The 27,831-nt window shown below is 40.8% G+C and overlaps 1 protein-coding gene across 4 annotated transcripts in view; it reads right to left on the bottom strand.

The window, feature by feature from the left end:
- Positions 1-2,315: 2,315 nt before the first annotated feature.
- Positions 2,316-27,831, bottom strand: part of LOC126162305 (pleckstrin homology-like domain family B member 1) — a 1,095,423-nt gene continuing 1,069,907 nt past the window's right edge. For 3 of the 4 annotated variants that reach the window (XM_049918725.1, XM_049918724.1, XM_049918727.1), the window contains 3 exons: positions 7,759-7,878; positions 5,183-5,446; positions 2,316-3,590 (listed from right to left, as the gene is read on the bottom strand). In XM_049918725.1, coding sequence (XP_049774682.1) covers positions 3,402-3,590; positions 5,183-5,446; positions 7,759-7,878 — 573 coding nt within the window. In that variant the 3' untranslated portion in view covers positions 2,316-3,401. The remainder of the gene's footprint in view (positions 3,591-5,182; positions 5,447-7,758; positions 7,879-27,831) is intronic. The other variant, XM_049918726.1, reaches the window with a different exon arrangement.

Below are 27,831 nucleotides of genomic sequence, written 5' to 3'. Positions count from 1 at the left end.
AAATCTAGTGTTTTCTCTATGTATTCTTTTTCATAAATAATTACAGTAATATTCCCTCTGTCTGCTTGTCTGTGATTTCCTCTGATGTTTTATGAGCAGAAATAATTGTGGATTTGTGTGTTCTGATTATCTGTGTTATTTCTGCAGCTACTAATTCTCTTGTCAAGTTCGCATTTTGGTGTGCTCAGTCTTTCTTGTTCCTTTATAATGTTTTCTGATTCCGTTATGAGGTTTTCTGTTGTTTTGTGTGATATGTTTGTGTTAATGTTGTGCTTTGATCCTTTTTCTAGTAGGCTCCTTTCTTGTTTGGTAAGATCTATCTCAGTTTGGTTAATGATGGTCATGGAATTTGTATTGTTGGTTGTGATTATTTTTAGTGTGTGTGTGTGTGTAGTTAATTATTCTGTTTTATTTCTCCTGTTTTTCTTTCATTACTTTCTGTATGCATGCCTTTCCTCTCTATTATTTCCCCAAATTCAAAATTGGCACAGACCTCTGTGGTGAACAAATGTACACTGACTGGGCCGAGACACACAACAACCACAATTACACTGTGTTTTGGTGAAGTGCAAAGTGATTTTACGACCTTACTCATGAGAATACGTGTTATATTTGCGTGTGCATCATGACACCTCACCATGATGCTGAGTATAAAAGGGCTACCCAAATGAAAATGTAAGTAAAAATGAATATAGGCACGAAATATCACGACAAATTAAATTACATTTAGCTGATAGGTTAACCCCCAACAAACATTCTCATCAACATCGTTTGGTTGCAGATGACAAGCTGCCTGTAACAAATAATACACAAGTGGTCCTGAAAAATCATGCACAGCAAGTGTAAAGGTATTAACAAAAAGAAACAAACTATTGTTTGAACTAAAGATCCACTAATTTTGTAATCAATTAGTAAAAATGTTCACATTACAGATTAAATAAAATGGAAACCCACTGATGATTGCATGTGGTGCTGAAACATGTACTCGGGAAAAACAGTGTTCTGCAAATCCTATCTTTGGGAATGAATAGTTCCTTCCTCAGGAAGAAGAGGGGGATAGGTTGGGGAAGGTTAAAAAGGAAGGGCGTGAGTGAATCTTACTTCTGATACAAGAACCTTAGATATATCATTAAGCCAAAATTGTGATAAAAACAGTACACTGCAAAAAATGAGGAAATATTGGATGGCAAGTTTTTAAATCCTGGAGATGAAAAGCTCTTTACTATCATTATGGTTTAAAATCCAATCAAAGATACTACCCATAAGAAACAGCTAAGGATAATACAAAATTAAAAATATGCAAATATTTTTGATAATCACGCAAAATCATGTAACCACGTCCATTGATGGTTCCTGTAAGTTTCTTTTAACGTTTCTTAGCATCTCAAACCTTCTTCGCCTGCTGTGGCCATCCATAATCTCTGGTTCTGGAGTGGCTGAATACGGTGACTGGAGGTTGGCATGTAAACTTGTAATAAGTGTACACAACTGAAAGACAAGCACATTGGGAGGATCAAGCAGGATGCTTCAACAGTATGACAAATTGAGACAGATGTGAGATGCAGTTCAAACTGTCATTTCTGCAGAAAACAGCAATGAAATAATTCTTAATATAAGTAAAAATTTGGAGATCAAATCATATGTTTATGTCTCTTTAACTCTGCTCCAGTTGTGCATCTTTCAGCAGGTTGGATGCCCTTTAGTGTCAAGGCTGTTGTTGTTATACCTAATCTGAAGGCCACATAATGGTAGCACTTTATTTCCTGATGTTTCAGAGAACATATTTGTAGGCTTCCATTTAAGAAACTGAACATTCAAATGTTTTTTATTTCGGTCTTTGATCACAATATGAATTCTTTAGACGATGACCGGTTTCAGTCCGTAATGACCATCCTCAGATCTATAATATACAAATATATATACCTAGTGAGCAGTGTGTCTTTCAACATAATACAGCAATACATATCACAATATACTATCATGCAACCAGGGAGATATACAGAAGATATGGTAAAACATACCTTTTTGCACCATGTCCTAAAGTGATAAGGCCATAATAGCATCTTCAAAACATATAAATATAATCAGCATAGCATAGCAGGATTGGATTACTGTCTGTATACTCGACCATGTCGCAGTTGGTGAAACTGAACATTAATACTAAATTGTCACATATTTTAGTATGCTTCACTGGCACATTAGTATATATGTAAACACTGAGCATCAAGTTACTAATTTAAAAAGGCAGTTGAATGGGAAGATGTGTGGAAGTTTCCTGTTTGCATTACAAATTAATAAAAAAATGAAACAACTAATAATTGATTATGTATTTATTTACTTGCTACAAAAACATTCTCAAAATTGAAAAGCAGCAGTTGTGGCTGCTTTTATACAGTAACCCAATGTAATAAGCAACAGTATCTCGACAGTACATGACAAAGTAGCATTAGATGTTCAACAAATTAAAAATAATCTGAAATGTATGCAAGACATTTGTTTCACAATGGTCATATGTTATAAAGGAAAATTGTCAGTGTAGAAGATAAAGGCATTTCATTTTTACAAAAATAATTTCAGCTATTTCAAGCCAAATTTTATAAAGTACTATCCACACTGGCAGCTGTGAGAAACAAAAATCTGCTGCCTAGTGAAAATCGTGACACCATCTGCATTTCTTTACCACTGATTCCCCACTATACACACGTTGATTCAAAAATTAAGCTGCTAGCATTTTTGTTACATCCATTCTCCTTATCCAGATGCAAAGTGAGCCATCATCACTATATTTAACAATGTGAGCACATCACACAAGTGGGAAAAGTTTTATTCATTAGAAAAAATGATATTAGGTGGTACATTGTACATACTTCTATGTTATATAAGAAATTACATGTTTGCATATACACTTGTTTATGACAGAATCTTTCTGATGAAAGTATATTTCACAATATTACATACATTTTCAGTTCTTACATAATAATTACAAATGGAACAATTCTCCAAAATTCATCTATGCCACAATTAGCAAGTAACAGACTTAAGCACACTTACTACATTTTTATATGAAATATATCAGATCTATCAAAGCTCTTTTTCAAAGTGCCTGATTTGTGCGACAATCTATTGACATGACGTTTGTATAATCAGTTAAAATAGTCTGGCAAAGTTTGATTTCTCAAAAGCTACAGCAGGGGTATGCAAATATTAATCTTCTCTATAAAAGAATAATATTTCAAGTCTTATTAAAAATACAATCCCTTCTCCCTCAGTCTCAAAACACCATAGCTCTCATGGGCAAAAAGAAAATGGGAGGAGGGCATCTTTCAGGACAGAGGCTAAGCTCCATAACTGGCAAGCTCTGAACCACAGATAGTAAGAAAGAAAATGAATGCATAGTTTATCTATGACCCATGTTCAAATTCCTGATAACCTTCAGCACCTGTAAATATGACGTCCACCCATATACGCATTGCCTCTGGACTGGGAGCCATCAGATAATATGTTCTTTCATGAGTCTTGACAACAAATGTTAGATGTGGACTTGGAGATTTAACAGAGTTCATGTGGTCAACATAAACCTCTTCTATTGACTAAAAAATAAACAAAGTGATGATTATTACATTTTTGTACAATGAAGAGAACCAACATACACAATAACACATATGATTTATTTTAATTTGGAACTAATTTATTAGTTTATTACTTTATTATTTTGTTTTAATCTGGAATCATAAAATTTTATCTGAAAACAGATTTATCACAATACTGATACAACACATCCCAGCCCCCAAAGAAAATACAATTCTCTCTCTCTCTCTCTCTCTCTCTCTCTATCTATCTATCTCTCTCTCTCATGCATATGGCACTGAGATGCAGAGGCACAATTTTTTCTTCCATTTGGGTATAACCATATTTGCTGAATCTGTAGCTACCATGGACTTCTTTCACCAAATCAATTATAATGTAAAAATGATTTTGTCATATAAAAGGATGTTTAATCAAATATTTATTTTAATTAACATTCTCTCCCACAGATTTCACAACCAATTCTGCAATTTCAATTTCTGAAAATCTTTGCAACAAAAACTAGTCAACAAGAACCTTCTCAGCACATATACTATCTAATCAAAAGTATGTGGACACCTATCAGTAGACATCAGTACGGGGTGAACCACCCTTCACCATTATGATGGCTTGAGCACTGGTGGGGACACTTCCAATGAGGTGTCTGAATGTCTCTGGAGGAATGGCAGCCCATTCTTCTTCATGAGCCAAAACCAGAGAAGGTAGTGATGTTGGACACAGGAGTTTGGAACTAAATCGATAGTCTAACTTTCTAAAAGGTGTTCCAATGGGTTCACAGGTTGGGACTCTGGTCAGTCCTGTCCATTTCAGGAACATTATTGTCCACAACCGTTGCCTCACAGATGCAGCTTTATGACACTGTCATGGTCATGCTGATACAATCAGTCATTGTCTCCAAACTGCTCCTTCATTGTATGTAGTACACAATTCGGTAAATGGTATTTGTATACTCCGCTGTTGGCACTATAAATGATAACAGTTAACATTCTCCAGGCATTCACCAAATGCAAACCTTTCCATCGGATTGCCACAGGGTATACCATAATACATCACTCCAGATCACTAATTTCCAGTTGTCCACCCCGTCCTGTGGTGTCGTTCTGTACCCCAGCTTGAAATATGTGGCTAATCAGGAGCTGCTCAGCCTTTATACTCCATTCTTTGTAACTGATTATAATACACTTCCCTTCCCTTTACATTTCCGCCCCCCACCCTCCATGTTACATTATTTCAAGTGGTATGGTACTGGGGGATTTAAGAGCCAGAATATGTAGCAACTGAGCCTAAAATATGATACATATTAGGTAACAGGCAACAAAAACAGATTTAACCTGGTATCTTTACTTTACTTTCAATCTTTAATTTTCATTTGAATGATCTTTTCACACTATTTTTAATCAACCATGTCATTTAACAAGTAATGCAGGAGAGTATCCTTAAAAAAGAGAGATAAAAATGAAATCAAATTTGCTTTCAGATGAATGTTCTGTGAGTGTGAATCACAAAGAATGATGAAACTGTATCCCAATGCAACAAAAAATAAATATTTCAGACAAACCATTAAAAATATTAATAGCATGAAAGTAACATTTCTTACCTGAAAGTAAGTTCCCCCTCGAGGTTTCTTTTCTGATCTGTCACCATAGTACATAAGAGTCCTCTTAACTCTATCGAAAACAAACCACCGCTTGTTCCAGTGATGGAATTTGGATCCCATCTTATGTAGAGGACCACGGCAAGATGTGGCATCAAGAATAACATGTGGGCATAATTCTATCTGATGGCCTGCAGATTCAATGTGTGCCCGTAAATTTAAAGACTCACTACGAATTGGCAGGTAGCGTGTTAATGGTCTCTGCTGCTGAAAAACAAAAGACGCATGGTCACTGAACTTATGTGTAACACAGTATACTACAAAAAAGGGGATATATTCAAAGAACTCATAAAATTGGTGCAACTTTCGAGATATCACTTAACCAATTCACTCTCCTGATAGGCTAACTTTGTTCCGCATGACACTAAATATCCAAACCATTACTTACACTAATACTGCCTGTCTAATTTACTTACAACATCTAAAATTCAAAAGTGGATTGTAGACTTCAGTCCAAAGACTAGTTTGATGCAACTCTCCATACAAGTCTATCCTGTGTAAGTCTCTTCACATCTCTGTGTAGCTACTGCAACCTAAATCTATTTGAGCCCTACTGCAACCTACATCCGTTTGCACATGGTTACTGCACTTGAGCCTTTGTCTCCCTCTATAATTTTTTACCACACACACACACACACTTGCCTCCATTACCAAACTGACTATTCTTTGTTTTCTCAGAATACATCATGTCAATCAATCAATCCCCTCTTTTAGTCAAATTGCGCCATAGATTTCTTACAGCACCAATTCAATTCACTGAGCAGAATAAGAAAATAGAATGGCAAGTTATTAAATCTTGGATTGGAAAGATTTCTTCTGTCACTGAAGTTTAAAATATAATTCATGGTGTTATCCTAAAGAGGTGGATAAGAAACCACAAGATTGAAACTCTTAGTAATCAACCAAACCTCTGAACAACATTTGTTGATGACTCCTGTAAGTTTCTTTTCATAGGATATTTCTTAGTAGCTCATATTCTCTGGCTAGTATAGTTATAAATCTAAGATTCTGGAGCAACATTTCATCACAACTCTTGATGTACAAAATATGTGAGAGTCTTGTATCTAAAAAATTGTGGTGGCTCCCTCTCATCCCAGTGTGTGAGTGAACTGCCCTTTCTTTTTAATGTTCTTCAACCTAGCACCCTCCACCCCTTCTTAGACTATTGGTGTCAAAGGCTAGGATAGTGTACTTAAATGGATCAGTGTTTTTTAATTAAATCATGGGAGGAGGTTGGTGAATCAGTGTTTATTAATATATCCAACATGTGACTTTTATGAATAAACACTGATCCACCTGACTTCTCCCACAATTTAATTAAAAAAACACTGATCCACTTACTCAGTGTGTTTGTGCAGATCCATTGTGTAGTCATTTCAACACCAATTGTATACATTTTCGTGTCTTGCATTTAATGCAAGTGATATGCACCAATGTCAGCCCACTGTCATAATCAAAAAATATTTGTCTCGAAACTCACTAATACACACACAAAAAAACAGCAAACAAAACAAATGTTTCAATTCTGGTGCTAGAAATACATTAACTCTCTTTTCGCTCTCATTGGGTATGATGATGAATCATCTGACTGGCTAAGCAAAATAGACATCTCGCCAACCTATGACCAGTAGATACGCACTGCCATGCCTGCTGCTGGTCCTGATTTATACTTTAGCCTTTTGAATCTTCATAGATTTCTTGAGGCTCTGGTAACAGAAGTTCTATGATAATATAATGAAAATTAAGAAAGGCTTTGCATTGCAAGCTACATTGGTATTACTTCAGCTCCAGCTTTAACCATGTCTATTGAAACATCATTTCCAGATGTCTATCTTTACAAATTCATTGTCTGTTCTATGATCACTTTATATTCTAAACTAATTGTCGCATAGTATATAATTTCTTATTTGTTTGATAAAAATATTTTCACAATAAAAAGGACAGGAACTTTAAAAACAGAAAATAATTTTATAACAAACCCAGCATGCTTTGCACAGGTAACTCCTGTGAACTATCTACACAATGCTGCACCTTGCAGGTCCATAATACAATAATGCCCACCTCAAATTCAGACACATCAGCAACTCACCATTGACATAGAAACATTATGCTCACACGCTTTTAGCCTGACACCACAGAGTTCATACAGTGCAATTTCTGTGACTTTATGGTCACTCGGTGCACTTTTGTGCGTTACCACACAATGTCCCAGGAAAGGTCTCCCTCTATTAACACTATTTTTCATCTTTATGTACTACATGTCATAATGTGGCATGTACGGTAATGCAAATCCACACAAACACAATTATGCAATATACAATAATTCACCAAGGTGTGACAGTTAAAGCAATTAAAATGATAAGCACAATATGTTATGATTACTGATTTATAAACCAGCAGGTCAGTTACATATTTTAAAACAACAGCATACCCACCCTTATCAAGAAGTTTCACAATTATTTTGGTAAGAAAAATTAATCTAATACTTGAAGAAAAAAGCTTAAAATTTGTAAAGGTACCTGCAACTTCGTTGCTTTGTCCCGCATACGAACAGCCAACTGATGTTCATATGATGAGCCATCAGACAAAGGCCGTGATTCTTCAAGATCGCGTTCCAGGCCTAATTCCTTCTCCCTAACCTGAAACAAAACAAGTCACCATAAGTCAAAAAAGCTTGTGCACAAGACTGCAAAAATTCTGTTTTTGTACCTGCTGAAAAGTATACAATAAATCACAGGATATTGGCAACACTCCATTGTAACTATACACAGAACAGATAAAACCGAACCCCTAAGCAAAAAAACAGTTAGGAATATAATGCAACCTCAATCAGCAATCAAGATGGTAACTAAAATACCCTATCCAAAAGAAAACAGGAATTTCTATATGATCTACCACAAATCCAAATCATGATTTAATAATACATTCCACCACATTCTCTGAATATAAACAAGGCAATTATGCAACGAGACATTTCTAAAGTGTCTCAGCTCTAAAGTCTATTTTTTCTCCATTTCTTGTACTATGCCGGCGCAGTGTGCACTACATGGAAATCTGTAATGCTAAGTTGTAAGTTATTTCTACTTCCTTTGGATAAACGGAATCTACGAGCCATAATTACGGAATTATAGCACATTGTATGACATTAAGCAAACTGTACGACTTCGGTGATGATTTTATTAATGTCGCAAAAAATACGAGTCGAAATGAAACAAATTATTTCCAAAACACTGCCTTGGCATGATGTCATTCAGTGCTGAAAGAACGAACAGAACAATGGTTTAGTATGATAAATAAGTTCTTCGGTTTAATCGTGTAGTCAAACTTAAAACGCCTAATCCCACTAACTGATTCCTGTCTCACTTGAAAGGATCTAAATGATATAAGACATTTTAAACTGCGATATAAGTCTGATACTTTAATCCAACCATTGATCTCGAAATGCAAATTCTAATTACTGTAAGAAAAAAAAAAATCAAATCTATGGCAAAACTACAGGATTAGTTAACAATTACAAAGCTCACCTGGTATTTCAAGTAAAGTACGTGAGGATCACCAAACATTGTTAATTTTGTTTTCTTTTCTCAACACACAATTTAGTTGTTTCAACACACAATTAAATTAGTTGTTAAATACAGTCAATGAAGATTATATGAAAAAGTTTTCGTTTAAGCCGTCGGATTCTGCACATTACTGTGGCTGTTTCATTGTGTAGTCGCGTCAGCTTAATGGTTACTACGCACTTCTGTCAACAACACAACACAGCACACATAATTATGTCACAAAATCTGTTTTTGAGAAAACCACGTCTTTAAACAAGCCGCACAGTGACAAACGATAAATACCGCAGAAGGTGAAGCTCCTATTGGCTCCAAGTTCATTAGGCCACTGTATACCGAACCGCGAAGTATAAACCGCGGTGTACAATAAACTGGCACAGAAATCTCCCACACGGCAGTTGGGAGGCGGGGATCAGTAATATACCTAAAATTTTCTTGTTAACTGGTCCCAAAAGGAGGGACACAATTTACTTCGCAACTAGATGTACAATTCGCAACAGTGCATTTCTTTCAAAATATCGTCCGCTGAACCCATTTAGTTTTACAGTTCATAAATTTACAACGTCCAAAGACGATGACAGGAACACAATTAATTCGCACCACGTATGTTTTCTACACTTTCTCAATTATTAGACACTGTCGACACAACCGTAGCATTCTGTTGATCCCAACGCGCTTCTTTCATTGCGCCGATTGCCAACCAAGACAACACATTTACCGAGGTCGCTAGGGACACAGCGACTAGTACGTCGTAAGTCCGCGGGATAGCGCTGCCATCTCAGCTGCCACTGTGACGTCACAAAGCAGAAATGGCAGGAGGGAAATTTAAAGCTTCAGTCGTAACAGTAACGCCGCAAGAAGCCTAACTATGTGTGAATACATTACCGACATTGTGAAGTAGTACTTAAGGAAGCAAATTGCAAGTTTTTCTTTTAGTTAAAGTTCACTGATTGTGCACATCTATTAAACTCTTGAAAGTACGTTAATTAATTTTAGTTTTATTACTAGTTTCAAGCCTTGAATGGAAATTATTCTGGCCTACAGTGCTGCAGCAAGTAAATACGCTCGACATTATTTGTAGAGCAAGCAGTATTCGAGGTGTGTTCTTACAAACCTTGTGTCTCTTCATACAAAGATAAAAATCAAATGGCTCGAAAGTAATAATGAAAATATACGGACATATTGAATATGCAGATACTACTCTACTAATTTGACCTATGCACTGTTAATCGAAATTTGCATTCACAACTACAACATTGTGTTCACATTCGCAGGCCTCGGCAACTCAAAACCAAACTGTCGCGCTCCAGCCTAACGCAGGCTTTGGGATACTCATTAACCCAACAACACACGCGGTGGTTGATGGGAGAGCCCGTGACTGGGAAATACGTTGCTCCAATCAGCCACCGATCCGGGACAAATGGTCTGCGCGAACTGTAGTTTCCAAAAATTAATATTGAAGGAAATATGGGCGCTGGGGTCGAGAAGAAGACTCAAAAATTGCTATATTTAATTAAATGATTGAGCCAAGTTTGATATGTGTCATGCTATAACAATTTAATAGATTACTCCAAAAAAATTATTATATTGCACAGAATTGGTGGTTACCCGTGGTGTTTGGGAATTCTGTAAGGAATAAAAGCTCTGTACGGCAACCATATTCCAGTGGCGTAGGAGGGCAAGGGTGGGCGGGGTGTTGGCAAATACCACTTCTAACCCCCCCCCCCCCCCAAGCCCCTACCACTACGGACGCCTATTGGAGGAAAATATTGTTCGTGTTTTGTTCAAAATGTATTAGCGCGTGTATGGTATTTTGTTGACTGGTTGCATCTATTTGTGAAAGAATGTAAGGTATGTAGAAAAAATAGTAATAACACGAGCTCCCACACTGGACACAGACTGATCGATACTACGAACACACACATCTAGGTTAGCCGTTTGTATTGTTTTTATTTTGTTTTGTCTTGTCTTGTCTCCTTTCAAACGAAGTATAAGGAAGTTGTGCAAATTATGATTTGAAAATTTCGACGTTTTAATTTCTCTGTGCAGTATATTTTAAATTTGACACTGCAGTATGCAAATAAAATGGAATTTATGACAAATTTTGTCTAATTACTTGATAAAGTTAGTGAAAACGGCTTATTGCTTCGGTCTGCTGTATAAAAGAGCAATCTCTCTTCACAGGTATAGGAAACCACTTTCACACAACAAGTTTGTTATAATGGCCACTTTTCCACAACCGTTAAATATGCGAGGGTGGTTTGATAAGTGTGGCAAGTTTCCATGAAAGAATGGAACATTTTTGTCGCGCTTTCATGGTCGGTATGCTTGATTATTCCAAGGATCGCATAAAGAATTTAAACATTGTAAAGCGTACAGTTCATTACTGACAGCCGTCTGAATTGGTCTGTGTTCCTACTGCGATTGAAAATGGAGAAAACCGTGTTTCGTTCTGTTACTAAACATTTTCATTTGGCACGTTGGACTGGCGCAGGAATCGAAACAGAATTTCATGAAGTTCACGCGGACTCTGCACCACCACTGAAGACCATTTAATTTTAGATTAACGAATTTGAACATAGTCGGACAAGCGCCTATGACGAATCGCACTCCGATCGTCTAGCTGTGGTCACCATAAAGGAAACCATTGACAAAATCCATGATGATGTAACGCAAGACCGCCGAATAAAAATCTGTAACGCTGCTGAAACTGTAGGCATCCCAACTGAGCGAGTGCATAATATCGTACCCGGAGAACTGGCTATGAAGAAGGTGTGTGCCAGATGGGTGCCGCGATTTCTCACAGCTGACCAATCGCGAATCCTGCACATTTCAACTCAATGTTTGGCGATGTATAATCACACTTTTTTGCGACAATTTGCGACTTGATGAAACCTGGATCCATGATTACACACCAGAGTCAAAATGGCATTCAAAACAATGGACAAAAGCTGGTGAAAGTGCACCGAAGAAGGAAAAGACCATTTTGTCAGCTGGTAAGCTGATGACCACTTTTTTTGTGATACCCAAGGAATAATCCTCAGAGATTACTTGGAAAAGTGCAGAGCCATAACTAAACCCTATTATGTTTCGTTTTGTATCGCGTCCCAACACTTTTGTAGCGCAACAGGAACGTTGGCGACAATCTGAGGGTTGTTGGGGTGTACACCTTTGTTGTCGGAGATGAGAGGGAGAAAGCACTTCTAGGTAGAACTGTTGTTATTGGTTGCAGTGGTAATCTGTTAGGATTAATAGCAGGATGGGTATGCTGAAGAGTTCAGTATTTCAGTTATTCATTTATTATCTCTATGATAACTTATAAAAGAGGGCCGGCCGGTGTGGCCGAGCGGCTCTGGGCGCTTCAGTCTGGAACAGCGCGACCGCTAAGGTCGCAGGTTCGAATCCTGCCTCGGGCATGGATGTGTTTGATGTCCTTAGGTTAGTTAGGTTTAAGTAGTTCTAAGTTCTAGGGGACTGATGACCTCAGATGATAAGTCCCATAGTGCTCAGAGCCATTTGAACCATATTTTATAAAAGAGGTGCCAGTTCCTAAACCCTTCTTTAATAAATATCAGACTCAATTTATTCTTATCAACAGGTCACTCGCCTAAGCTTACAAGAGACAATTACTATTCCGTAAATTGTTCTTGTTAATTACGAAATTACAAACGCTATCTATTCCTTGAGACAAAGACAGATCGTCTATGTTCAAAGTTATTCTCCAGAATAGATAATGATTACTTTTCTTGCAGTTGATGTGCGTGTCACCAGGTCTGATCACCGACTCCTCGCTGAGAATATTACTTCTGCATCCTTCTGCTGCTGCTGCCTGTCGTAGCTACACGGTGTCTCCTCAAAGCAGCCACTACTCTCCCTCTCTGAATCCTCTCTCAGAATCTCTTGCTTATATACCGTTCTAAGTCGAAGCTGACCTTCTATAATAGCCGTTCGGGATATTTCCATCAGCTGCTTCCTTCGACACGAAAACAGTTCAGTGTTCGATTTCTCTTATAGGTTTCCATTCGATGTTACCTCTTTACGTACACAGGAAAGCTTCGTTTAGCGTCAGGGCTTGTGCCTCTTGGCGCAGTCTTCTCCCATTTGATCTGACAAGTATTGCTTATTAAATTTTTTTCTTGGGACTGGACAGTTGGATCGTTTGAAGCTTGAATTGGCTGAAAAATGACCAAGTTTGGTACGCAAAAAAGTGATCTTTCACCAGGATAATGCACCGCCCTACGCAACAGCGATAACAATGGTGAAAGTGCACGGATTGGGCTTTGAATTGGTTCCCCATCCGTCCTATTCGTCAGACTTAGCCCCAAGAGACTTCTTACTGTTCCATAACCTGAAAATTTGGCTTACTAAGAAGAAATTTACATCAAACGATAAAATGATAGTTGCAGTCAACGAGTATTTCGCAGAGTTTGACAAAACATATTTTACCGGTGGGACGAAAAAAGTAGAGGATCAGTGGATCAGGTGTATATCCCTCAAAGGAGACTATGACAGCCCTCGTACTTTGCTGAGAAGCCGAGGCTGTAGACGCGATGAATTACGCAGATTAGCATACGGAGTCTTTCACAAATGGCGGAAAGCCATTTGCCAGTTATGCCAAAGACTAGCGCTAGCACTGGGGACTCGGATACGCTGGAAATACACGCAGGCGTCACCTGACTGGCTGCCGACACACCTGCCCACACCAGCAGCCAAAAGCAAACCTCAACAGCGGCTGCTGGCGCCCTGACCTGGGGCCTCGAACACCCTCAGCGTACTGTGGGCGCCCTAAAGGTTGTGAGTAACACACGTCACAAATGAAAATGTCATGCAGTAGTAGTAGTAGTAGTAGTAGTAGTTTTATCCACCCGTGGTCACTTTTACAAGGATATTGGACATGTCTGATGCTTAATTACGTTAAAATACTAATGTGTATCTTATTTCGTCGATTATGTTTAACTTGTTGCATTTCATTAGTTTGAATTCGTGAGAAGACAGTCCAGATATCCATAACGTCACATAAATGCATATACAGGGTGTTACAAAAAGGTACGGCCAAACTTTCAGGAAACATTCCTCACACATAAACAAAGAAAAGATGTGTGGACATGTGTCCGGAAACGCTTAATTTCCAAGTTAGAGCTCATTTTAGTTTCGTCAGTATGTACTTTACTTCCTCGATTCACCGCCAGTTGGCCCAATTGAAGGAAGGTAATGTTGACTTCGGTGCTTGTGTTGACATGCGACTAATTGATCTACAGTACTAGCATCAAGCACATCAGTACCTAGGATCAACAGGTTAGTGTTCATCACGAACGTGGTTTTGCAGTCGGTGCAATGTTTACAAATGCGGAGTTGGCAGATGCCCATTTGATGTATGGATTAGCACGGGGCAATAGCCGTGACGCGGTACGTTTGTATCGAGACAGTTTTCCAGAACGAATGTGTCCCGACAGGAAGACGTTCGAAGCAATTGATCGGCGTCTTAGGGAGCACGGAACATTCCAGCCTATGACTCGCGACTGGGGAAGACCTAGAACGACGAGGACACCTGCAATGGACGAGGCAATTCTTCGTGCAGTTGACGATAACCCTAATGTCAGCGTCAGAGAAGTTGCTGCTGTACAAGGTAACGTTGACCAAGTCACTGAATGAAGAGTGCTACGGAAGAACAAGTTGTTTCCGTACCATGTACAGCGTGTGCAGGCACAATCAGCAGCTAATTGGACTCCACGGGTACACTTCTGCGAATAGTTCATCCAACAATGTGTCAATCCTCATTTCAGTGCAAATGTTCTTTTTACGGATGAGGCTTCATTCCAACGTGATCAAATTGTAAATTTTCACAACCAACATGTGTGGGCTGACGGGAATCCGCACACAATTGCGCAATCACGTCATCAACACAGATTTTCTGTGAACGTTTGGGCAGGCATTGTTGGTGATGTCTTGATTGGGCCCCATGTTCTTCCACCTACGCTCAATGGAGCACGTTATCATGATTTCATACGGGATACTCTACCTGTGCTGCTAGAACATGTGCCTTTACAAGTACGACACAACACGTGGTTCGTGCACGATGGAGCTCCTGCACATTTCAGTCGAAGTGTTCGTACGCTTCTCAACAACAGATTCGGTGACCGATGGATTGGTAGAGGCGGACCAATTCCATGGTCTCCACGCTCTCCTGACCTCAACCCTTTTGAATTTCATTATTTGAAAGTTCTTGTCTACGCAACCCCGGTAACAAATGTAGAGACTCTTCGTGCTCGTATTGTGGACGGCTGTGATACAATACGCCATTCTCCAGGGCTGCATCAGCGCATCAGGGATTCCATGCGACGGAGGGTGGATGCATGTATCCTCGCTAACGGAGGACATTTTGAACATTTCCTGTAACAAAGTGAAGTCACGCTGGTGCGTTCTGTTGCTGTGTGTTTCCATTCCATGATTAATGTGATTTGAAGAGAAGTAATAAAATGAGCTCTAACATGGAAAGTAAGCGTTTCCGGACACATGTCCACATAACATATTTTCTTTCTTTGTGTGTGAGGAATGTTTCCTGAAAGTTTGGCCGTACCTTTTTGTAACACCCTGTATAAGCCATCCTGACCAATTCTTGGATTAGACTAGATTCAGTTTTCGTTGCATAGACCCAAAAATGAGACGAATCTCGTGGGTGTGGAACAAGTCAAAGTATAATACAAAAACATGAAACATTTGAATATAATACTCACTACAACGATCACTTGTCAGGAGACTGTCAAAATAGATGAATACATTGCAGTAAACTGGAATTGCTAATATTTACAGAATTAATACACTGTTAAAGTGAAACACAGTTATGCCTTTTTAATAAATTTGTCAATACACAAAATAACTAATCTTGACTGTTGTGACCAAGTGTTGTCAAAACTGAAATCTAGCAGACATTTTTACTTAAGCTGGTCGAACACTCCCTGTTGAGATAGTCATCTATAGAGTAGGAGTTGCCTATCAAAAAGTCTTACGAATTATGCTGTATCTGAAACCAAGTTTTTCATTGGTTACTGGCAATTTATTGAAACTGTGCGTTCCTGCATATTGGACCCCTTTCTGGATGAAGGTAAGTGGTTATAGGTCTTTCTGTATATTGTTCTTATTCCTAGTATCGATACAATGTGTTGAGCTATTCTGATAGTATAGCTGTTGAACCCTGATATTTTCGGGTACTTCTTATTTGTTGCAATTCCTGTTTTGTAAGTTTACATGGATAAATCATTAAAACCTGGATGTTCGGTACTCTTTACCATCGTTATGATTTCGAGAGAGCCGACCGATCAAAACTCGTATTTGTGTGTGGACATCACATAGCCCAACATCCTGTCAGCTATCCACCCACTTCCAGAAGTGGATCATCTGTTCTACCGAGTCCACATGGGGAATACAGTCAGTCTCATGAAAAACATTGTACAAACGGTGAACAAGGATAAATACGCCATCAAGTAACTGGCAGAGAAATTCCCACGAGTGAATGAGGCCACATTGTAGGAAAGAAACTTCATTAGTCCTGAAATTCATAAAATTTTTGTGGATATAAACTTTGACCTAGTCATCGAGAGTAATGAGAAACAAGCGTGGGAGACCTTTAAAGGTGTTGTGCGTGGTTTCTTGGATAACAGAACAGCTGCAAATTACGTTGAAATAATGAACAGCGTGCTGGACAAGTACCATCGCATAGGCTACAGTATGTCATACAAAATACACTTTCTCCACTCCCATTTAGACTTTTTCCAGAAAATTGAGGTGCTGTGAGTGATATACGTCCGAATCTCCTTCTGCCCACTCTCTCTGTCCATCTTCTCAGCCCCTCTCTTTGTCCATCGCAACCTCTTTCTCCCTCTCTCTGTCAATCACCTCTCTGTGTTCACCTCCTTCTTTCCGCTTTCTGTGTCCGTTTCCTTCCACCCCTCTGTCCATCGCCTCCCCCCCCCCTCCACCCTTCTTTATGAGCTTGAGCCCTGTTTTCTGACATTTCAAATTCATGTTATATAGTAGTATTCTAATCATAAGCCGATAAGCCATGTACACTACCTTCCTGTTTCCTAACATTTCATTATATTGAGGTGACGGAAGTCGTGGGATAGGAAGGTATAAAAGGACAGTGCACTGGTGGAACTCTCCTTTGTACTCAGATTCATGTGGAAAGGTTTCCGACGTGATTATGGCCGCACGACAAGAATTAACAGGCTTTGAACGTGGAATCATGGTTGGAGAAAGATGAATGGGGCAGTCCATTTCTCAAATCGGCAGGAAATGCAGTATTCCAAGATTCGCAGTATCGAGATAGTGCCGAGAATAGCAGGTTTCAGGTATTACCTCTCACCACGGACAATGCAGTGGCAGACGGCCTTCACTAACGATTGAGAGCAGCGACGTTTGCGTCGAGTTATCAGTGCTAACAGGAAAGCAGAAACGCGTGAAATAACCGCAGAAATCAATATGGGACGTACGACGAACGTATCCGTTAGGACAGTGCGGAGAATTTTGGCGTTAATGGGCTATGGCAGCAGACGACAGAGGCAAGTGCCTTTGCTAACAGCGGCCGGCCGGAGTGGCTGAGCGGTTCTAGGTGCTACAGTCTGGAACTATGCGACCACTCCGGTGCAGGTTCGAATCCTGCCTCGGGCATGGATGTGTGTGATGTCCTTACTTTAGTTAGGTTTAAGTAGTTCTAAGTTCTAGGGGACTGATGACCTCAGAAGTTAAGTCCCATAGTGCTCAGAGCCATTTGAACCATTTTTGCTAACAGCAGGATGTCGCCTGCAGAACCTCTCCTGGGCTCGCGACCATATCAGTTGGACCCTAGACGAATGGAAAACTGTGGCCTGGCCTTACGAGTCCCGATTTCAGTTGGTAACGGCTCAACTCATGGTAGGGTTCGAGTGGTGCGCAGACCCTACGAAGCTATGGACCCAAGATGTCAACATGGCACTGTGAAAGGCGGGGGTACTACTTAATGGCGTGAGCGGTGTTTACACGGAATGGACTGCGTCCTCTGGTCCACGTACACCGATCACTGACTGGAAGTGGTTATACTCAGCTACTTGGAGACCGCTTGCAGCCATTCATGGGCATGATGTTCACAAAAGCCGGCCGGGGTGGCCAAGCGGTTAAAGGCGCTACAGTCTGGAACCGCGCGACCGCTACGGTCGCAGGTTCGAATCCTGCCTCGGGCATGGATGTGTGTGATGTCCTTAGGTTAGTTAGGTTTAAGTAGTTCTAAGTTCTAGGGGACTGATGACCGTAGAAAGTTAAGTCCCGTAGTGCTCAGAGCCATGTTCACAAACAATGATGACATTTTTGTGGATGACAGAGCTCCATGTCAGCAGGTCACAGTTGTTTGCGACTGATTCAAAGAACTTGTCTCTGGTCCCCGTAGACTGAGATGTTCTTACTACCACCGTTGTTCGTATGCTGCGTCACATGGATGGGCGTCGCACACCACTCCATGTAGATACACTATGTGATCAAAAGTATCCGGACACCTCCCAGATCATACGTTTTCGTATTACCTGCATTGTGCTGCCACCTACTCCCAAGTACTCCGTATCGGCGACCTCAGTCGTCATCAGACATCGTGAGAGAGCAGAATGGGACGCTCCGCGGAACTCACGGACTTCGAACGTGGTCAGGCGATTGGCTGTCAATTGTGTCATACGTCTGCACGCGAGATTTCCACGCTCCTAAACATCCCTAGGTCCACTGTTTCCGACGTGATAATAGTGAAGTGGAAATGCGAAGGGACACGTACAGCACAAAAGCGTACAGGCCGACCTCGAATGGAATGTCGACTGACAAGAGGCCGTCGACAGTTGAAGAGCGTCATAATGTGTAATAGGCAGACATCTATCCATACCATCACACAGGAATTCCAGACTGCATCAGTATCCACTGCAAGTTCTTATGACAGTTAGGCGGGAGTTGAGAGACCTTGCATTTTACGCTCGAGCGGCTGCTCATGAGCCGCATATCACGCAGGTAAATGCCAAACAATGCCTTGCTTGGTGTAAAGAGCATAAAAATTGGACGATTGAACAGTGGAAAAACGTTGTGTGGAGTCACGAATCACCGTACACAATGTGGCGATCCGGTGGCAGGCAGTGGGTATGGAGAATGTTCGGTGAACGTCATCTGCCAGCGTGTGTAGTGCAAACAGTAAAATTCGGAGGCGGTGGTGTTATGGAGGAGGCTTGCACCCCTTGTTGTTTTGCGTGGCACTATCACAGCACAGGCCTACATTAATGTTTCAAGCACTTCTTGCTTCCCACTGTTGGAGAGCAATTCCGGGATGGCGACTGCATCTTTCAACACGATCGAGAACCTGTTCACAATGCACGGCCTGTGGCGGAGTGGTTACACAATAACTTCCCTGTAATGGACTGGCCTTTGGGATGTTTTCGAACGCCGACTACGTGCGAGGCCCCACCGAACGACACCGATACCTCTCCTCAGTGCAGCACTCCTTGAAGAATGGGCTGCCTTTCCCCAAGAAATCTTACAGCACTTGATTGAACGTACGCCTGCGAAAGTGGAAGCTGTCATCAAGGCTAAGCGTGAGCCAGCACCGTATTTAATTCCAGCATTATCGATGGACGGCGCCACGAACTTTTAAGTCATTTTAAGCCAGGTGTACGGATACTTTTTATCACATAGTGTACGTTGGACAGTCCGCATTGATACGCCAACAAATCGGGCAACTCCACAGACGAGGTGGTCACGGGCATGTCCATACGTGAAATTCGTTTTCACCTTTCTGGCACGTCTTGCTGCACAGATTCTGTACGAACGACAGGCACACTGCTATTACTTATGTCACGGGTTTAGAGTCACATGACCAGTTATACACTATATACAGTGATCACCGCGCTCTTTTAAGGCGGCGACTAATATTTTGTCCGGTATTACTCAGAGCCTGGAACAACATGGTATGATGGTCCGCCCTAAGAGCATTAAGCCTATTTACTTGTTTGTGTGTCCATCGCAGCGCGAAGTTTATAGTAAAATGAAGAATCTGTCGTTGCAGTCAAACAGCAGAATATGTATACAATTATTGAGGGCGTCAAGTTTAGCAGCTAGGCAGAACTGAAAAAACTGGCACAGCAACAAAGAAGTCGAAAGGCTACTTACACTAAACACTGAAGTACATGGAAAGATTAAGTCACTTTGCTGAGGAGGAATCGTGTATGGTGCCTATGGAAGAGCTAGAACGGCTACATGTTACATTTCCGTACACAATATTCCGAATGCAAGACAAGAAATGGAACATAATCATCGGCAACGCTGCTGAGTTTGTTATTGCCTTGTGTTCTTCACTGATCGTAAGGGATCACTCTGAACTCTTATGGTTTAGCACGGTTATTAACTAGTGAACCAACAGAGAACGATAAATGCGGTAATAACAAGTAGAGTTCAATTTAGATTAATTTTTGCTTGTGGGACAACCGCAACTGTTTTAGTGGTTTTTTTCATAATGAACATTACATACATTTATTGACTGGTCCTTTAAACTACCAGATTTCAGGGACTTGACCCCATCCTCATATGTATCGATAAATAGCAGGCTGAAGCGTCCATGTCAACGTTGACTTACAAGGCAACACACATTCCGTACATGCCAACAGTTACAGTTAAAATGAGCCTTTTGCGCGAGCAAATTTGACTGTTCAAAAAATGGCTCTGAGCGCTATGGGACTTAACTTCTGAGGTCATCAGTCTCCTAGAACTTAGAACTACTTAAACCTAACTAACCTAAGGCCATCACACACACACCCATGCCCGAGGCAGGATTCGAACCTGTGACCGTAGTGGTCGCGCGGTTCCAGACTGTAGCGCCTAGAACCGCTCGGCCACCCCGGCCGGCTTGGCTGTTCAGTCTGATGAGCCACGTACAGCAGATGCGTTGCCTTTTAAGTCAGCTTTGACACGAACGCTTCATCCTACTATTTATGTACATACTTCTGCAGAAGGGACTACATCCCTGAAACCCGCTAGTTTAAAGACATTAGCCAATAAGTAAATATACAACTATTGCGGATGTTTTCATCATAATCATTTTGGATACGTGATCGCGTGGCTCTTTTATAATTATATATTTTAGTAATCATTCAGTCCGTAAGAGGGATGCCTATTGCAGGTCTCCTGTCCTGCACTTCTTGGAATTAATACTGAAACAATCTTTTAATTATATTAATTGATACTTTTTGTGATAAAAAGGCTACGTAGAGCACAACAGTACTTCGACAGGAATGTCATTGATCATGCTCTGTCTTCTAAGAAAAAGCAGACACAGCCGCAGAAGCAGTTCTGGTGACGGTTTTCTGGACAGGTGTAATATCGTAAATAACGCTTTAATGAATGATCTAATGCACGTATAAACATGCTAAACATTTTTTCGAATGCGTTCATTTCAAAGAAATGGTAGGCTTTGATTCCAAAGGTGCTGCACGTAATGCTGTTAACAACTGGGAAGCGTCTGAAACGGTTTTAATTCGCGTGACCTACACCGGCGACTTTTTGGTGTTGCCGAACCTTCTGAGTTAACTTTAGCCGCCGCGCCAGCCGAAAAAGCCGCCGAGAGTTCTAAATCGCGTCACTTTATGACACAGTGTCAACTAATTCTGTCGCTTGCCCGCCAGACGCGAGCCTGGGGTACGCATGCCGCCGCCAGTCCGCTGTCTGCGTATCACTTGCCGTGACGTCGCCTCCACGTGTCTGCTGCCCCCAAGCTGCGCGTTGCAACACGCGCCCGCTGTCCTGTTCGCAAACGTAATTTAGCTTTCCTAAATCTCGCGTGCACTTAGCAACGGCAGTGAAATCATTTCTGTTAAGACAGCAATTACAGTTTATCGAGTATGAACCATGAAAATGGCAATGGAAATGGAAATGGAAATGAGCGTTTGGCGTCATTGGCCGGGAGGCCCCTTGCGGGGCAGGTCTGGCCGCCTTGGTGCAGGCCTTATTACATTCGGCGCCAGATTGGGCGACCTGCGCGCCGGATGGGGACGAAATGATGATGAAGACAACACAACACCCAGTGCCTGAGCGGAGAAAATTCCCCGACCCAGCCGGGAATCGAACCCGGGCCCGTAGGACGGCAATCCGTCACGCTGACTACTCAGCTATCGGGGCGAACTGAACCATGAAGATATTATATAACAACAAGCATATTCCCATACACACGGCTAGGTAAAGAAAATGGTACAAAAGGAAAACTATTCGTTTATTGCTCTTATAAACACGATCCACATTGTATGAACTGACAGACTACCTCCATGGTTAGATGTTCTTAAGTTTCAATCACGGCCCGTGGTGCATCATAGATGTCTCGGCGTCGGCTTTCGTTCGATAGCGCCATTTTATCAGGCACGGTATACTTTAACCACGACGGCACGCGAACAGTTTACAAACTTCGCCGTTTCGGAAATGCATCCACCCTTGTCCCGAAAGCCAATGGCCATGTCCTGTTGGACGTCAGCTAAATCGCTCTGTTTCCACATTACGAAAACGGCTGCACTGTTTTCAGCGTCCCCCGAAAAGCTTTATATACCCTCCACTGCTAGTGCTGCCACCGCCGATTCTGAGTAGACATTACACTGATTTCTAAGGCAGGCGGTAGTCACATTAATGTGACTGGACGATGTGCATATGCGTGTATTTTCTATGCGACATTGTTTCAAAATCTCACTCAAATTAAAGTGTAACAAACACATTGCACCATGTCCTTAAAATCTCAAGATTCTATACTTTTCGTATTGCTAGTTAAGAATAATAAACCACAAAAGACGACCACGTGAAAGCAAATATCGCGTTCTATTCGTAAGCTGCCGGAATTGACAAACTTTGTATTCCTCGTTTCAGCTTCTTTTTATTGACTGATTAATAGAAGTAAAACTATAATTCTTAAATTTTGTTTGATGTGTAGTCGTAAGTGTTCAACGGTCTGTAAGAGTTTTTATGCGAGGTAATTAGATTCATTGATCAACATGTAATATGTGCTTGGGAGTGAATTTGGTAAGAGTAATCATGGCATAGTGTGTAACAAGCTTACGTGTTCGTTTGAAGACGGCAAAGCATTTCTCTTCAATACAATTGGCTGGCGCTAAACGCCGAACTGAAATCACGTCATCATATATCATAGATTAGCAACAAATTTAATCTGAACGTAGAAGTACTGGAGACGTACGTAAAACTTAGACGGAATATTATAATGCTTTTCAGTTCTGTGTTGTAGAAATCCTACCCACAGTAATTCCACTTCCATTGTTGACTTTTTGAGATGATTCACGGTATCCTGAAGAGAAATGTTTGTTTGTATGCTACGCAAAATGGCCAACACAATCTCGAGAAAGCAGCTTATTTGTGTTTGCTCACTGTTGGTGTTGCTTATCAGTACCAACTCTTAACAACGCCGAAGCCTCGCTCAGCACGTGAGGAGGAAGGGACTTAGCTGAGTTTCCAAGAATCTCAAACGAATGGAGAATTTTTAATGGTTCTCGTTATTTCTCGGAAAGTGTGATCGAATTTTGTTACAGAATATTGTTCTCCGAAATAAATTATTATACTCGTCAGCGCGAAGACACGGGGAAGTAGCCTCGTGGCACAGAAACCGGTCCCCGCCTTCTCAACACGGTAAGAGCAGCCGCACGCTGGCACGCGTTGTCAGAATCGGCCAATTTAAGTGCTGGCACAAGGAAAATGGGCCCATGAGCTGGCCGCGGCCACCCTCCGGCAGGTGGCACACGCTATTTCGGTCGCGCCCCCATAAAACTGCGCGATACCTGTACGTACTTGTCCAGCTGGAAACCACACAACTGCACGACGCGACAAAATACATAAACTCCTACAAAATTCTCCTAACGTTGATTCGTCAGTGCGAGTGCATTTTATAGCCTCACCTCTGGAGGCACGAATGATATGCTGCCAGATTCGCTTGTCATTCCTCCATGTGAACTATTGACTTTACTTTTTAATGTATGTAGTATATTATCATCATATGTGCTCGTCAATGAACAATTACAAGCTAAGTGAGATCAATTATATTACGTGTTAACATTTCAACTAGCGTAACGTTTTAAAACCAAAATGAACGGCATATCTATATAAATGAAAATCAACTGCCGCATGTGTGAAAGATCATCACTTGAGAGCCGCTTGACCGATTTAGCTGTTGTTTTAGTGTATGTGTGTGTGTGGAAATATTTGGAAAATCTACCGTAAAAGGCGGAAATCTGGATGGTATTTTTGTATGAAGATCTCAATGAAATGAGTGTGACGGTTTGACAGTTCTGTTGTCACATGTTTTCATAAAAAAATACGTTACTGCAGTTTGACAGTCTGCTGTCGCATGTTTTCAATTTTCAAATTTCAAATTGCTCAAATGGCTCTGAGCACTATGGGACCCAACATATGAGGTCATCAGTCCCCTAGAACTTAGAACTACTTAAAACTAACTAACCGAAGGACATCACACACATCCATGCCCGAGGCAGGATTCGAACCTGCGACCGTAGCGGTCGCGCAGTTCCAGACTGAAGAGCCTAGAACCGCTCGACCACTCCGGCCGGCGCATGTTTTCATAACAGTAACAAATTCCGCGTTGAATGTCGAAGTTTTGCGAAACAGAATACTATCAAAGCCGATGTTTCAGTATGTTATTGGTGACGATCATATCTTTGGTGTGAAACTTCCTGGCAGATTAAAACTGTGTGCCGGACCGAGACTCGAACTCGGAACCTTTGTCTTTCGCGGGCAAGTGCTCTACCAACTGAGCTACCCAAGCACCTGATATCTTTAGTGTGTTGCAAAGGCTGAATTGATGTCAGTTCGTGGTAATTTGATGTGTTACCAACATTCTGTTGCTTTCAGTTCGTGGTTTATTTCTTCGGAAGCAACGAATTTCGATTTACTTCTTTTCAATAAATACATGATTTTACTGAAACTGTTCTGCTTCAGTTAACACAAATGAAACGAGAGATTCGGCTGGATGAATCCCTGCTTGACCAAATGAGCGAGTGACAGACAACGCGCAGCGTAAACCATTGGAGATAAGGACATGTTATACAATAAATACCGTGTGTTAACCCGGCTGCGAGCAAGAAAATGCTAACCTGTGCTATGAAAATGTGCGCCGCGCGGGGTAGCCGCGCTGTCTAGTATGTCTTGTCACGGTCCGTGCGGCTCCCCCCGTCGGAAGTTCGTCCTCCCTAGGACGTGTGTGTGTGTGTGTGTGTGTGTGTGTGTGTGTGTGTGTGTGTGTGTGTGTGTGTGTTGTCCATAGCGTAAGCTAGTTTAAGTTAGATTAAGTAGTGTGTAAGCTTAGGGACCGATGACCTACGCAATTTGGTCCCATAAGGTCTTACCACAAATTTAAACATTTTTTTTATGAAAATGTGCTGTTTTGTTTTCCTTCAGGCAGTCATTTTTAGCAGGAAACTTGCACGTTGTGTTTACGATTAACTTTATAATTCTACCTAGTCATAGATTGAAACCATGTGAAATATTGTCATTGAAGCCACTATTCTCACAGATCTAGTCGCTGGTAAGGCCACTCTCCAATCCCGTACACTTACGATTCCAACCGATTTACCTATGCATTTAACCTCTGTTCCCAATCCACATTCTATGTTGAATAATATTCAATGAGGCCACAGAGTTGGGGCAGGAAATGGAAATAAAGAAGGGGAAGTAGGATATGAGCAGAGTGATGAGAAGATGGATAGAGATAGTGTGGGATAAGTGATGTAGAAGGAGCTGAGGGAAGGTGATGGGACAGATATTGGGGGTTGGGGGGAGGAGGGTAAGAGGAGGAAATTACCGCGTTCGCTAGTTCAATATAAACGAAAAACAGAGGTAATCGCTTGCAAGCACCTCTCCGCTCTTGGCGTGACGATATAATCTTTATGAATAAACAGTGATCAATGTCTGAAATGCACATCAGCTATACATTAAAAAGGTATGATTAGATATTTACTTCGGTGCCTGTAGTTATCTATATTGTGCACTAAGCCAACGCGTAGATCATTTGATTTTGTGTTCAATGGACTGGTGATAGAACCTTCGTACGAGGTCGACCTAACTGAAAGAGGAATCTTGTTCTCTTCGTCGTCAGTAAAGAATAATGGGTCTTCTTTCACGAAGGTTTCAATCCCTACGAAAACTTGTGTGTCATCGAGCGCTGCCATCGAGAATCTCCACATGCTGAGGTTACATTGATGAGAAATTTTTATGCTCGTAAAGACTATGACGAGCCGAGTTTAAAATATTATCTGCGTGTCATAGCACAATTTTTCTTTATTACAGCTTTGAAGTACTGGCAAGGAATTTTAATTCGAGAAGGAACATAATTTCACTGAAAAAGAAGTTTTATACGAGTGGCTTCATTTCAAGTAATTTCAAAGTTAATTTTTATAATATGGCTTATCAGTACAATTAATAATAATCCAAATTCTAACAGCGGATAGTATTTCAATGACCTCAATGCGTTCGAGACGTTTAGCACTATTACGTTCAGCGCAACAGTCACCTAACGGCTTCTGATATTGCTTCTGATTACTAATCCATCAGGCACATACACGAACTATGACTATGACTTGCATCATAACACACACACCAGGCCAGGAGCTTCGCAATAAAGCACAGTCTGCACAATATAAGTTGTTTCCTCGTGTTACAGTACTGCGTTTATTCAATCGCAAACACATGTGGACGATTAACTTTAATTGAAGTATGAAATGCCGTATTTGACCCTTTAACCGACAGTGATGAATATATATACCACTTGTCTTACATGCTGTTTATTACTTCTTTCATAAAAAGCAGTCGACTGCATTTGTATTAATCTAATGACAGTAGTTTCTCTAATAAGTATGAATATCATTTTTACGTTACAAATGCGGTAGTCTAAGATAACGGCGAACAAGTAATTGCATGAATATTAACAGATTGCCTTTCAGGCATAATTCTTCAGAGCTGACTTCGTGTTCAGTTAGCATTTGTCACATGTAGAAATACTCTTCTGATATAAACGACAGTAATTACAAAATCATTACGGGAGTCATTTATAAGCATATTTACAGCTAGTGTTCTTCCGTGCCGTAGATGGAAGCACACAGATCGTAATGAGTTCAGTTCCTAGTTAAACACTATTTTGCAGATTATATTCTGCGAAATGCTTCTTCTATTGAACAATAAACGTCGCAGATAATATTGTTTCACATATTATCTCGAAAATGTTAGCCGTTCAGATAATATAAATTATTTCAGCTGACAATGCACAAGTAAGAGACGACTGAAAATATGGAACATGGCAAGAACAGTGTATACATAAAGTTCGAAGCCCTATCTTTTTGCGACCGTACCTTCCCGTGACCACTGCTGCCAGCCGTCATATACAATTGTCACATTCGTACCAAGTCTTCTGCAATATTACGAAGAACATCCAGCCTTTCGTAGCCCTATTACCGACGTCGTCCAAACATTATGAGCTGCTAACAATGGTGTCTTCGTGGTCTTAAAGGCATTCATGACTAACATCTACTCAGTGCTCACAATCTCAAAAGGTAACTAACGCTCACGACCGTTACAGCGCGTCTTTAAAGCAAACCTAATTTGCATCCTCATAGTGACTCTACTAGCTCCACTCTTATGCGATCGGCGCGAAATCTCAACAGACGTCATCCTTCAGATATAGAAACACGCGTACCATCTTCCGTTATCTCGTACTACTATTTCTTGGTGTTGGGATGTTTTTGACATTGTGTATATTGTTTTTTAAGTACAGCTGTCACTAGAACGTTCTGTATTTGGGTAACAAACGAACAAGTGAAAGCCTTTGCCGACATTTTAGTAGTAAGAGCCAACTAGAAACGAAACGGGTACCACTCTTTTCACAGCACTTCTCAGAAACGCGACGTCATTTTGACGTCACGCGCAATATGTAAGATCGTAGGAACTAATAACGACTTTGTGACAAGGAATAATATGGATGTTTAGATT

Source organism: Schistocerca cancellata, chromosome 2 (assembly GCF_023864275.1).
Source record: "Schistocerca cancellata isolate TAMUIC-IGC-003103 chromosome 2, iqSchCanc2.1, whole genome shotgun sequence".
Taxonomy (NCBI): domain Eukaryota; kingdom Metazoa; phylum Arthropoda; class Insecta; order Orthoptera; family Acrididae; genus Schistocerca; species Schistocerca cancellata.
Note: the sequence above shows the minus strand (reverse complement) of the source record. Positions and strands in the feature narration are given on the sequence as shown.